Source organism: Bos taurus, chromosome 7 (assembly GCF_002263795.3).
Source record: "Bos taurus isolate L1 Dominette 01449 registration number 42190680 breed Hereford chromosome 7, ARS-UCD2.0, whole genome shotgun sequence".
In the NCBI taxonomy this organism is placed as follows: domain Eukaryota; kingdom Metazoa; phylum Chordata; class Mammalia; order Artiodactyla; family Bovidae; genus Bos; species Bos taurus.
Window position 1 is genome coordinate 13,425,932 of NC_037334.1, and position 13,154 is coordinate 13,439,085.

At 40.4% G+C, this 13,154-nt stretch overlaps 1 protein-coding gene across 1 annotated transcript; it reads left to right on the forward strand.

The window, feature by feature from the left end:
- The first annotated feature begins 9,720 nt into the window (after nucleotides 1-9,720).
- Nucleotides 9,721-10,638, forward strand: OR7G7 (olfactory receptor family 7 subfamily G member 7). Its single transcript, NM_001390471.1, has one exon. The coding sequence runs from the start codon at nucleotides 9,721-9,723 to the stop codon at nucleotides 10,636-10,638; it is 918 nt and encodes a 305-aa protein (NP_001377400.1).
- The last annotated feature ends 2,516 nt before the right edge of the window (nucleotides 10,639-13,154 follow it).

Here is a 13,154-nt window from a genome sequence, read left to right on the forward strand (position 1 = left end):
TTTGACTAATGAGAAGCTTTGGATATTGAACCCCCAAGAGACAGAGAGACTGCAAATAAGTCTGCCTTTGACCACCCCACTCAAAAACCCTCCCAGGCCATGTGAAACACACCTGACGCTAGTCACAAGGACCATCATTTTTGCCCAGGAGCCCGGTGCTTCACTGTCTTTCTGTGCTACTTGAATGGACCCAGAGCTTCCATTTTTCCTCCTTCACATCCAGGGAAGAACTGAATGTCATCACTTAGTGTTGGCACCATGCGCTTTGGAGTCCTCTATTTCATGTTCTGCAAATAGGGACGGGCATTTGTTTAGCAGTCGATCTGGGGGCAGCTATGAGGTGAGTTCCTGAAGAAGATGAGCAGAGCTGGATTACCTGGGAGGGGCTGCTAATGGCCCATCAATCTCCCTGGTCTATTTCCTTGTACCTTTGCACTTATGTGTGACTGTCTCTCACTCTGCTGATCTACTCTGATCCCAAAGTCCAGGGACTTTTTCCATCCTCAAGATTAATCTGCTTGCTCAACCTGAAGAATGTTCTAAACTTCTCTTACGTGCCCTTTATTACTTTGTCAAGGGGCAGAGGGGTGCACCCAGCTTCTGCTTTCCTTCCCATTGCTGGCTCATGATACCACTTTATAGAAGAAAAGTTAGTATTGAAAATATTTCATGATTATGAATAATCTAAGAAAGAAGAGGTGGACAATGAAGCAGATCCCAGTCTACTGGTTTCTCTTTAGCAATGTATGAAATATCTTAAAGTGCAGAGCACCATAGAATACATAAGCATCTATCCATGCTTCCAGGATTAGTAAAATTTTTGTTTTCTCATCAGAGCTCTTTTATTTATCTATTTTATTTTTGGCTGTGCTGGGTCTTTGTTGCTTCTTGGGCTTTTCTCTGGTTGCAGAAGCAGGGGCTATTGTCTAGTTGTGGGGCTTGGACTTCTTATTGCAGTGGCTTCTCTTATAGAGAATGGGCTTCAGGGTGCACAGGCTTTAACACTTCTGGTTCCTGGCTCTAGAGCACAGGCTCGATAGTTGTGGCACACAGGCTTGGTTGCTCCTTGGCATGTGGCATCTTCCTGGACCAGTGATTGAACCCGTGTCTCCTGCCTGCTGCATTGGCAGGAAGATTCTTTACCACTGAGCCACCAGAGAAACCCCAGAGTTCTTTTATTAAATTAACAAAAATGTGAATAAATAAAATCTATCTTTTTTTAAATTTTATTTTATTTTTAAACTTTACATAATTTTATTAGTTTTGCCAAATATCAAATTGAATCCGCCACGTTCACTTTCATCCCCAGAGGCAACCACAATCTTGAATTTGGTTGTTCTCCATGTGTTATTTAAAATTGTTTTACACATTTCGTGTGTGTGTTTGGGTGTAAAAGGCAATAATGATAGTGCCCCACTATAGGAAAAAGGATAATTTAAATAGTGATGTAATAAGACATAGAAGCAAGGTAAGATAGTTAATGAACCAGAAAAAGCTGTACCAAGACATTAAACACTATTTTAAAATGCAAAATTCCATGTACAATGTGTAAAGAGTAAATGCAGAACAAGAATATAATTTATGAGTACTTAGTCATCATATTAAAATCAGAGGAGAATAGTGAACACCAAGTTCATTATCATGATTCCCTTTGGGAATGAAAAATAATTGAGGATATGAAAAAAAATTCTTTAAAATATCTACCTCAAATTATGGCAATATATTTTAACTTAGTGGTCCTTAGTGGGTGGACTTTGTTATCTGTACTTTTTTATGCTTGCAATGTTTCATAATAAGAATTGAACTTTTAATATTTTGTTATTTTAAAGCATTTAAATTGTATTGTGATATAGATGTCTTTAGGGGCAAATTCTTTCTCTGAACTTTTTATTTGGGTTGATATATCGAAGTCTAACTTATTCACTTTAATTGTGACATGTTTTATCATGTGTCCATGAGAAAGGAGCATTAATCACTGATGTCATTTGAATTATGCACTCCTTTTTCTCCGGGGTTTCCCTGGTGGCTCAGATGGTAAAGGGTCTGCCTGCAATTTGGAGATGTAGGTTTGATCCCTTGGTCAAGAAGATTCCCTGGAGTAGGAAATGGCAACCTACTCCAGGATTTTTACCTGGAGAATTCCTGTTTCTCTATCTAAGCAAGATTCCCAACAGGAGTTTCAGCATATCCATTTTTCCCTGAAAATTACAGTTATCATGCTAAAGATATTCTTCCTTTCTCCTCTCTTCCTTTGTCTTACTCTTCCAATTATTTTTCTTCTATAATAAACCATGCCTGGTGGTGCCACTTGTGTCCATTGCAGAAACAAATCACAATAAGTAATATTAAGAGTGTCTTGTATATAAAACACTGTACTTGTGACTTTTGTCTGCTCATCCTTCCTGCATTCCCGTAAGGTTTCATGATGGTTCTTATTGTCCAAATGGGATTGGGGCTTCTCCCACAGTTGAAAAAATTTCCTCGTTTACAGAGCAAGTGCTGGAGACATAATTAAACTCAGGAGCAACTGAGTCAAAATCTTTAGTGATGCTGTTACAGTTGCTGCTGCTTCTGCTGCTGCTGCTAAGTCGCTTCAGTCATGTCTGACTCTGTGCGACCCCATAGACGGCAGCCCACCAGGCTCCCCCGTCCCTGGGATTCCCCAGGCAAGAATACTGGAGTGGGTTGTCATTTCCTTCTCCAATGCATAAAGTGAAAAATCAAAGTGAAGTCACTCAGTCGTATCCGACTCTTAGTGACCCCATGGACTGCAGCCTACCAGGCTCCTCCGTCCATGGGATTTTCCAGGCAAGAGTACTGGAGTGGGGTGCCATTGCTTTCTCCAGTTACAGTTGCTAGCTTTTATAATTTAATGTTAAGAGCACATATTTTGTCATTGTTGAAGCAGAGTTTACCGAGGGCCAATCAGTTCCAAATATCAGTATCCTGATGAGCTATTCGAGGTTTTCCAGGTGGCTCAGCGGTAAAGAATCTGCTTGCCAGTTCAGGAGACATGGGTTCAATCCCTGGGTCAGGAAAATCCCTTGTAGAAGGAAATGGCAACCTACTCCAGTGTTTTGCCTGGGAAATCCCATGGACAGAGGAACCTGGCAGCCAAAATCACAGAGTTGGACACAACTTAGCGACTAAACACAACAATTAAACTCAGAGTGAGTTTAGTTACAACAATGGAGCTATTCCTGTCATAAACTTTTTCTAAAACATTGGTTCACCAGAATATTTGAGATAATCATTGATGCACCCAGGACACAGTCAAATACCTCTTGCATGTTTCAGGTGAACCAATGGTTATATTCTTAGGAACTCACCATAACACAGAAAGTTGGAATGCTCTTGAGTTGATCCTGATATATAAAGGATTGTTTTGGGAGCAAGTGGGCAAGGCTTCCTGACCTAGACATAGATTGGGCACTTACAGTCATAGAAGAAAGATGTTCTGAAGTGCCATACTAATTTTCCACATTTCTTTTCCTAATATTGTCAGTTTTTATACAACAGAGACAGATGTGCCCCCAACAAAAGCAATATGGAACCAATCATATTGCTGAGTTTGATTATTTCCGTGTGTATGCTCAGTCGTGTCTGACTCTTTGTGACCATGTGGGCTTTAACCGGCCAGGCTCCTCTGTCCATGGAATGTTCCAGGCAAGAATAATGGAGTAGCTTGCCATTTCCTACTCCAGGGGATCTTCCCGATCCAGGGATCAAACCCGGTTCTCCCACATAGCAGGCAGATTCTTTACTGTCTGAGCCACCAGGACGCCCAATTATTTCCATGAAAGTGAAAGTGTTAGTCACTCTGTCCTGTCTGACTCTTTTCAACCCCATCTGAACCACCAGGGAAGCCCCATAGTCTACCATAAAAAGAAGGAAATGAACGCAGGGACAGATCTCACTGGCTGGGCTACAATGGAAGGAAAAACAAAAAAGAAAAGGAGAAAGAGATTTACAATTGTCCATTAATGGAGATAACAGACATCTCTTAAACTTGTTAGTTTAAGATCTCCAGGGGATCTTCCCAACCCAGGGATTGAACCAGGGTCTCCTGCATTGCAGGCAAATTCTTTACCATCTAAGCAGCTATATGCATACATAAATCCCCTCCTTCTCGACCCTCTCCCACCACACCCATCCTATAGCATCCTTCTAGGTTATTACAGAGCACCGAGCTGAGCTCCCTGTGCTACACAGCCGGATCCCACTCGCCAGTTACTTTACACATTGCAGTGTATGAATGCCAGCGCTACTCTCCCAATTCTTCCCGCCTTCCCCTTCCCCCACTGTGTCCACATGTCCTTTCTCTACATCTGCATTTCTATTCCTGTCCTTCACATAGGTTCGTGTATACCATTTTTCTAGATTCCATACATGTGCATTAATATACAACATTTGTTTTTCTCTTTCTGACTTACTTCACTCTGTATAACAAGGTCTAAGTTCATCCACCTCACAATAACTGACTCAAATTCATTCCTTTTTATGGCTGAATAATATTTCATTGTGTATATGTACTACAACTTCTTTATCCATTCATCTATTGATGGACATATAGGTTGCTTCCATGTCCTGGCTATTGTAAATAGTGCTGCATTAAACATTGGGGCACGTGTGTCTTTTTTTAAATAATGGTTTTCTCTGGGTATACTGGGGCTTCCCAGGTGGCGCTAATGGTAAAGAACCCACCTGCCAATACAGGAGACATTAAGAGATGCAGGTTCGATCCCTGAGTCAGGACGATCCCCTGGAGAAGAGCATGGCAACCCACCCACTCCAGTATTCTTGTCTGGAGAATCCCAAGGACAGAAGAGCCTGGTGTGCTACAGTTCATGGGGTCGCAGAGTCAGACACCACTGAAGTGACTTAGCACTCATGCATGCAGAATATAATAAGCCATTTTTACTGATTATAATGTTAAGTTCCACAGTTATCAAGGTTTCCAGGTATCTGAATGTAGGATTCTCACTTTGCTTTTTCTATTTTAAGACTGATTGACAATTGTCTCCCTCTTCCTACTGTTGTTGTAGCAATTCTTCTGTCAAGCAGACTGGACACTTGTGTTGGGAGATTTTATCTTCCTCACTCCAGGATTGTGCTTTAACACGCCAACAGATTGTTGCTTTTTAGTTAATTTTGCCTTCATTTAAAAAATGCCATGCACTTTCTATTTCCTGCAATTCTTCTTTTTTGGAATATATAAGTAATCTTGTCATATTATATTGTAAATACTCTTGGGAGAAAAGAGAGTCTCATTCACATAATAGCTTATGTTTTCAAGTAGCGTATTCTTTTTTTTTTAAAAGAATATTTATTTATTTTTGGGTACACTGAGTCTTCACTGCTGCACACAGCCTTTCTCTAGTCGCAGCAAGTAGGGGCTACTCTCTGTTGCTGTGCACAGGCTTCTCATTGTCGTTGGCTTCTCCTGTTGCAGGGCACAGATTCTAGAGCATGGGCTCAGTGGTTGTGGTGCACGGGCTTCGTTGCTCTGCAGCATGTGGGATCTTCCCAGACCAGGGATCGTACCCAAGTCCCCTGCATTGGCAGGTGGGTTCTTAACCACTGGACTCCCAAAGTCCTCAAGTATCATATTCCAATCTTGATCTCAGGTTCTGAGTGTGGACTCTTTCCTGTTGCTGTCACATCTGGATACCACCCTTGTGGTCAGATGTTAGAAGAGTTTCAAAATCAGGGTAAGGATTTATTAGGTGGAAGTTTTCAAAGGCAAGTGATGGAATTTGGTCAACCCTTCCTGATACATAAATCTGTACTCCCCGACGCTTGCATCACCCAGTGGCGGAAGTTCAATTCTAAAGTCTGGAAACCTGAGTGCGAATCACTTCACCAGCTCTTGCTGGAGTGCCAAGTATTTTGCATCCATACCTCATACCGTCATCTCACTTTACCTTTATCTTTCCATGGGGCCATAGATAAACAGGAGGATGTTAGAAGAACCTGATTCATAGGTCAACAGAGAATAAAATTAGTTAGAATGACATATTGACAATGTACGAGATTTGCCATAGTACCTCCTTGCCAAGATTTGGTATTGATTCGTATCATTTTTTTTTTTCATGTTTACCAATTTTGTGCTTAGTTGCTCAGTCACGTCAGACTCTTTGTGACCCTATGGACTGTAGCCCTCCAGGCTCCTCTGTCCATGGAACTTTCGAGGCAAGAACACTGGAGCAGGTTGCCATTTCCTATTCTAAGGGATCTTTCCGACTTAGGGATCGAACCCACGTCTCTTGCATCTCTTGCACTGGCAGGTGGATTCTTTGCTACTGGTGTCACCTGGGAAGCCCCCTTACCAACTGTATTGAAGTATAGTTATAGTACATCACCCACTGTAAGCGTATGAGTCCATGATTTCAGTAAATTTATAGAGTTGTGCGATTATCAGCATAATCCAGTTTTAGAACATTTCCATCACTTTGAAAAAGCTCCCTCATTGCCTTTCACAGTTAATGTTCACTCCCATCCTTACAGTTTGACCAATACTTTTCTGCTTTCTGTCTCTATAAACTTGTCTTATGGGGACATTTCATATAGATGGAATCACATAATATGTAGTTTTTTGTCTCTATCTTCTTTCACTTAGCATGAAAGGTTCCCATTCATTCATAACATGTATCAGCAATTTGTCCCCTTTAACTGCTTCATGGTATTCCATTGTTAATGATATTCCATTGTATGGAAATACTTTTTTCCCCCTCCATTCTTCGGTTAATGGGCATTTGGATTCCTTCTACTTTTCACTACGGTGAATGATGTTATGAGCATTCGTATATGTAAATGTCTATGTGAACACATGTTTGGGTAAATGCCTAGGCAGGAGACTGCAAATATAGTATTTGTTCTTAAATTTTTAAGAAATTTTTTGTGGCTGTACTATTTTGTATTCTCAGCAACTCCAGTTTCTCCACTTAGTAGTGTCTGCTTTATTATAATAATAATAATTAATATTATTAGAGTCTATCTAATGGGTGTTGTAGTGGCATCTCACTGAAGCTTCCTTTGCATTTTCCTAATGACTGATATTCAGCACATTTTTATGTAATTTTTTGACCATTCATGTATCTTTTTTTGAGAAACATCTATTAAGAATATTGTCCATTTTAAAAATTTGAGTTACTTGTCTTTATTATTCAGTTGTAAGAGTGCTTTAAATTTTTTAATATAAGCTCTTTATCAAACAGTTGCAGAAAGAATTCGTGAGAATGAGAAAAGTGCTGAAAAATATGCCTCACACTAGAACACTGTGCTGGTGGTAGTGTGAGCAGTTAATAATACATTTATTTCAGTGATACCTGTTAATGCCATTATTAACTACAATGCTTATAGCACAGTTTTGTGATAAGAATTCAATGAGGCATAAATGGAAAGGGAGAAGAAAGGATAGAATTTGATGACCATTGAAAAGGGAGTGGTTGAACTGAGTTTTGGACATGAATTCCCAGAGCACTGAGAGAACACAGATGAGTCAGGCCATCATTTTCCCCATTAAATGTACTGGGTCTGCACGAGCACGTGAACGAGTTGATTTTCTAGTCCCGCATTGATCTGGGCTCCAGAAGACTGGTCTTCAAAGTAAAACCTAATCCAGCAACAACAACATTTAGAAATTTGTTAGAAAGGCAGATTTTGAGTCCCATGCCCAATCTTCTGAAATTCATATTCTGAATTTCATATTCTGGGGCCAGCAATATGGGTTTGGACAGACGCTCCAGTGGATTTTGATGCAAGAAACAGTTTGAAAAACTCTACTCTAAAGCCCATGTTTAATATGCGTATGGTTTGTGTGTGTGTGTGTTATTTTATTTTTGGGCTTCCCAGGTGGCTCAGTTGGTAAAGAATCTGCCTGCAATGCAGGAGGCCTGGGTTCTATCCCTGTGTTGGGAAGATCTTCTGGAGAAGGGAAAGGCTACCCACTCCAGTATCCTGGCCTGAAGAATGCCATGGACTGTATAGCCCAAGGGATTCCAAAGAGTTGAACACGACTGAGTGATTTTCACTTCACTATTTTATTTTTAAAATTTTTATTAGGGACTCGTTTCATACATGATATTATACATGTTTCAATGCCATTCTCCCAAATCTCCCCACCCTCTCCCTCTCCCACAGAGTCCACAAGACTGATCTATACGAGTCGCCAGTCCAGGTTCGATGCACGATACTGGATGCTTGGGGCTGGTGCACTGGGATGATCCAGAGGGAGGGTATGGGGAGGGAGGAGGGAGGAGGGAGGAGGGTTCAGGATGGGGAACACAGGCATACCTGTGGCGGATTCATTTCGATATTTGGCAAAACTAATACAATATTGTAAAGTTTAAAAACAAAATAAAATAAACAAATTGTATTGGGGTATAGCTGATTTACAATGTTGTGTTAGTTTCAGGAGGTGTACAGCAAAGTAAATTAGTTATACATATATTCATTCTTTTAAAAAATATTTATTTACTTATTTATTTTTGGCTGTACCAGGCCTTAGTTACAGCACACAGGCTTTAGTTATGTGGTGAGGGTTCCAGGGCGCGAGGACTCAGTAATCGTAGGGCATGGGCTCAGTAGTTGTATCTTGGGGGCTTAGTGATCCAGGGACATATGGGATCTTAGTTCCCCAACAAGGGTTTGAACCCATGTCCTATGCATTGGAAGGTGGATTCTTCACCACTGGACCATCAAGCGGAGTCCCTATCCACTTTTTTTTTTTTTAGGATTCTTTTCCCATATAGTCATTACAGAGTACTGAGTAGAGTTTCCTGTGCTATACAGTAGATCCTTATTAGTTATCTATTTTTATGTATAAATATATATATCATTTATCTATCTATAAAATAGATACTAGTTTATATAAAATAATGTGTATATTCCTGGAGAAGGAAATGGCAACCCACTCCAGTATTCTTGCCTGGAGAACCTCATGAACAGAGAAGCCTGGAGGGTCCATGGGGTCACAAAGAGTTGGACATGACTTACGACTGAACAACAGTGTGTGTATGTCAGTCCCAGTCTCCCAATTTATCCCTCCATCCCCTTTCCCTATGCTTGATTTTGTTTTCCCTGCTTGCTGGTTGGAAGCTTTGGAGGATTCCCAAGGAATAAGCTATACATTGTTCCATATTTTATTTCTATTAGTTGGTACAATGTGAGAAAGAATAAATTAGTTTAGAGGGAGTACAGAGGACAGAAAGAAAAGAGGTTGAGAAAGTAAGACTAAAAGAGGGACAGAAGGTAAAGAAAAAGATGAAAAATATTTTCAGTTCAGTTTACAATGTAGATGTTATAGTGTTCTAAAAGAATGGGTTCTTGTACATCAATTATGTGTCCTATCACATGTATTTGTTCTTTTTTAAAAAAAATTTTAGTTTAAATTGGAGTATAGCCGATTAACAATGTTGTGATAGTTTCAGGTGAACAGTGAAGATACTCAGTCATACATGCACATGTATCCATTTTCCCCCACACTCCCCTCCCATCCAGGCTGCCGCATAACATTGAGCAGAGTTCCTTGTGCTATAGAGTAGGTCCTTGGTTATCCATTTTAAATATAGCAGTGTGTACCTGTCCATCCCAAAGTCCTTAACTATCCCTTCCCCCCCAGCAATCATAAATTCGTTCTCTAGGTCTGTGAGTCTGTTTCTGTTTTCACATGTTTTTTTGTTTTTTTTGTTTTTTTTTCTCATCAGACTCAGCCACAACATGGAAACCAAAAACCAAACAGATATAGCAGAATTTCTCCTCCTTGGTCTCTCAGAAGATCCAGAAGAGCAGCCCCTCCTCTTCGGTCTATTCCTGACCATATATCTGGTCACTGCGCTTGGCAACCTGCTCATCATGCTGGCCATTGGCTCTGACTCCCACCTCCACACCCCCATGTACTTCTTCCTCTCCCACCTGTCCTTCACTGACCTCTGTTTCAGCACCACCACAGTCCCCAAGATGCTTGTGAACATTGAAAGACGGAGCAAATCCATCAGTTACACAGGCTGCCTCACCCAGGTTTGTTTTGTCCTCTTATTTGCAGGCCTGGAAAACTTTCTCCTGGCAGCGATGGCCTATGACCGCTATGTGGCCATCTGCCACCCACTGAGGTACGTTGTCATCATGAACCCCTGCCTCTGTGGCCTGTTGATTCTACTCTCCCTGGTCATTAGCAGTGCAGATGCCCTGCTCCACACTCTGATGGTATTCCGACTGTCCTTCTGCACAGAGCTGGAAATCCCCCATTTCTTCTGTGAACTGGATCAGGTCATCAAGGTGGCATGTTCTGATACCCTCATCAATAACATCGTGGTATATTTAGTGACTAGCATATTGGGTGGTGTTCCTCTCCTTGGCATTATCTTCTCTTACACTCAAATTGTCTCCTCCATTCTGAGAATGCCCTCAGCTGGTGGGAAATATAAAGCCTTTTCCACCTGTGGATCTCATCTCTCTGTGGTTTCCTTATTTTATGGGACAGCTTTTGGAGTGTACATTAGTTCTGCACTTACACACTCTTCCAAGGAGACAGCAATAGCCTCATTGATGTACACGGTGGTCCCTCCAATGTTGAACCCCTTCATCTACAGCCTGAGGAACAGAGACATGAAGCAAGCCTTGCGGAAACTTATCTGAGGAACATCTTTTGTAGTTGTGTTACCTACCTTGTACTTGGGCTCCAGTATGAGTCAACAAACAAGAATAATAGGTTGGACCAAATGCCTGACTCTTACTTCACCAAAGTGCTGCAATGATGAAATTCCAAAATAACTAAAACAGTTCAATTTAGGCTTGAAAACTGACTTTGCTCTTCTCTAATATTGACATGTTTAAAATGTGTGTGAACTTTTTGATTATGACTTTTTGGTCAGGTTCTATCAAATTAAAACCTGAATTAGGCATTCTTTCTATAGTGATACTGAGGGGAATGTTTTTAGGAGAATGGTTGGGATAGAAAGTGGACACTGATTACAAAATATTGTAATTATGTGAAGGGATGGATATGATCATTATTCTGGCTGCAGTAGTAATTTCATTAGGCTTATATATCAAATTATCATGTTAATTTCCATTGATTATCTGTTTTACATAGCCAGTGGAAATTAACAGGACAATTTGATATATATACCTAATGAAATTATAACATTGGTATATGGCAGAAATGAAACCAATATTGTAATGCAATTATACTTCAATTAAAAATAAGGGTAATTTAACTTGTCATGTTAAACAACTCAAATGAATATATATTTTTTACTTACTTATTTTATTTTGGCCGCACTGGGTCTTCGTTGCGGCCTATAGGCTTTCTCTGGTTGTGGAGCATGGAGCCAGTTGCCCTACTACCTGTGGGATCTTGGCTCTCCCAGCAAGAATTGAGCCTGTGTCCCATGAATTGGAAGGTGGATTCTTAACCACTGGACCACCAGGGACGTCCCAGTATGTATTTTTAAAAAGAGGTGGAGAGGAAAACATAGTGTCCTCTTAGCGTCTCGGGGTGAGACAATTAGTTAACATGAATTTGGGAAAAAAGAAGGAATTTATCAAACTAAAGTCCTTTTTTGTTTGTTTCCTTTCCTGTGCAAAAGCTTTTAGTTTCTGGTAGCTTCCTTGTTTGTTTATTTCTTAAAGATTTTTTTTTTTTTTTACTCTCAGTTCAGTTCAGTGCAGTTGCTCAGTCGTGTCTGACTCTTTGTGACCCCATGAATCGCAGCACGCCAGGCCTCCCTGTCCATCACCATCTCCCGGAGTTCACTCAAACTCACGTCCATCGAGTCGGTGATGCCATCCAGCCATCTCATCCTCTGTCGTCCCCTTCTCCTCCTGCCCCCAATCCCTCCCAGTATCAGAGTCTTTTCCAATGAGTCAACTCTTTGCATGAGGTGGCCAAAGGACATAATTCAATCCAAAGTTCTCCAATGTGGAGAAAATGTATGTTGAATCTATTATGTGAAAATTGAGAAAAGGTGATAACAAAAGTCTAAAAAGGGAGTAGGAAGTCTGTGTATATTGACCACAGAGGAAAATCAGGTTGTGCTCTATAAAACTGAGGTGAGAAATTAAGAAACAGAAAACATTCAACAGTTCTAGAATTGCACCATGAAGGTTGAGTGTCAGAGAATTGATATATTTGAACTGTGGTGCTAGAGAAGACTCTTGAGAGTTCCTTGGACAGCAAGGAGATCAAATCAGTCAATCCTATAGGAAATCAACCCTGAATATTCATTGGCAGGACTGATGCTGAAGCTGAAGCTTCAATACTTTGACCACCTGATGTGAAGAGCTGACTCACTGGAAAAGACTATCAAAGATAGCAGCCCCTGCTCACTGCAACTAGAGAAAATCCACATGCAACAAAGGAGACCCGAGCAGCAAAAAAAGAAAAAAAAAAAATTTTTTAAAGAGGAAAAGATTGTCAGCCTTAAGAAGGAAAAAGGAAATTGAGCAAAGTTCACTTGGATACTTCAAATGCTTTTGTAGTTGTGGGATTTTAAACATTTTAATCTGTGCTAATTACTTAGCAGGGACCTTAGCCCCTGGTATAAAGGACTTGCTATTTAAGATGCTCACAACTGGATGAGAAAATGAGACCTTATATCTAGAATCTCTTACCTTCCCTACTACACACAAAACAGTGTATGAGATAAATACATGCACACTCTTTCCTGTCTAGCTGTAAGTCACATTTTTACTTGAAAGCTAATGAGAAAAGACACCATACTATTTCAGACTTTATATGAACAGTAGTAATTAATCTCCACAAATAGGTTATTAATTCTAGACTTATTTTTCTTTTCCTTTATTCTCTAGCTAGGTAGCCCAACGGGACCCATCCTGTCCTTCATTTCCAAGTTTTTATGACATATGCTAAGTTGCTTTAGTTGTGCCCAACTCTTTGTGACCCATGGACTATAGCCCGCCAGGCTCTACTGTCCATGGGATTCTCCAGGCAAGAATACTGGCATGGGTTGCCATTTCTTTCTCTGGTTTTATGACATATTTAGAAATAATTAATCCCCTGATACTCAGTAACTTGATCTGTTCTCTATTAGCTTTATGTTTTGACACATCTTTCTCAGTTGTGTAATTAGCACGTAACGTCAGGAAAATAAATATTGAAAATCAATCATGATAGTCAGATCTTCTTCCTC

Bases quoted from the DNA above. Each gene is read 5' to 3' on its own strand.
- OR7G7 (NM_001390471.1), top strand. From the start codon at position 9,721: ATGGAAACCAAAAACCAAACAGATATAGCAGAATTTCTCCTCCTTGGT.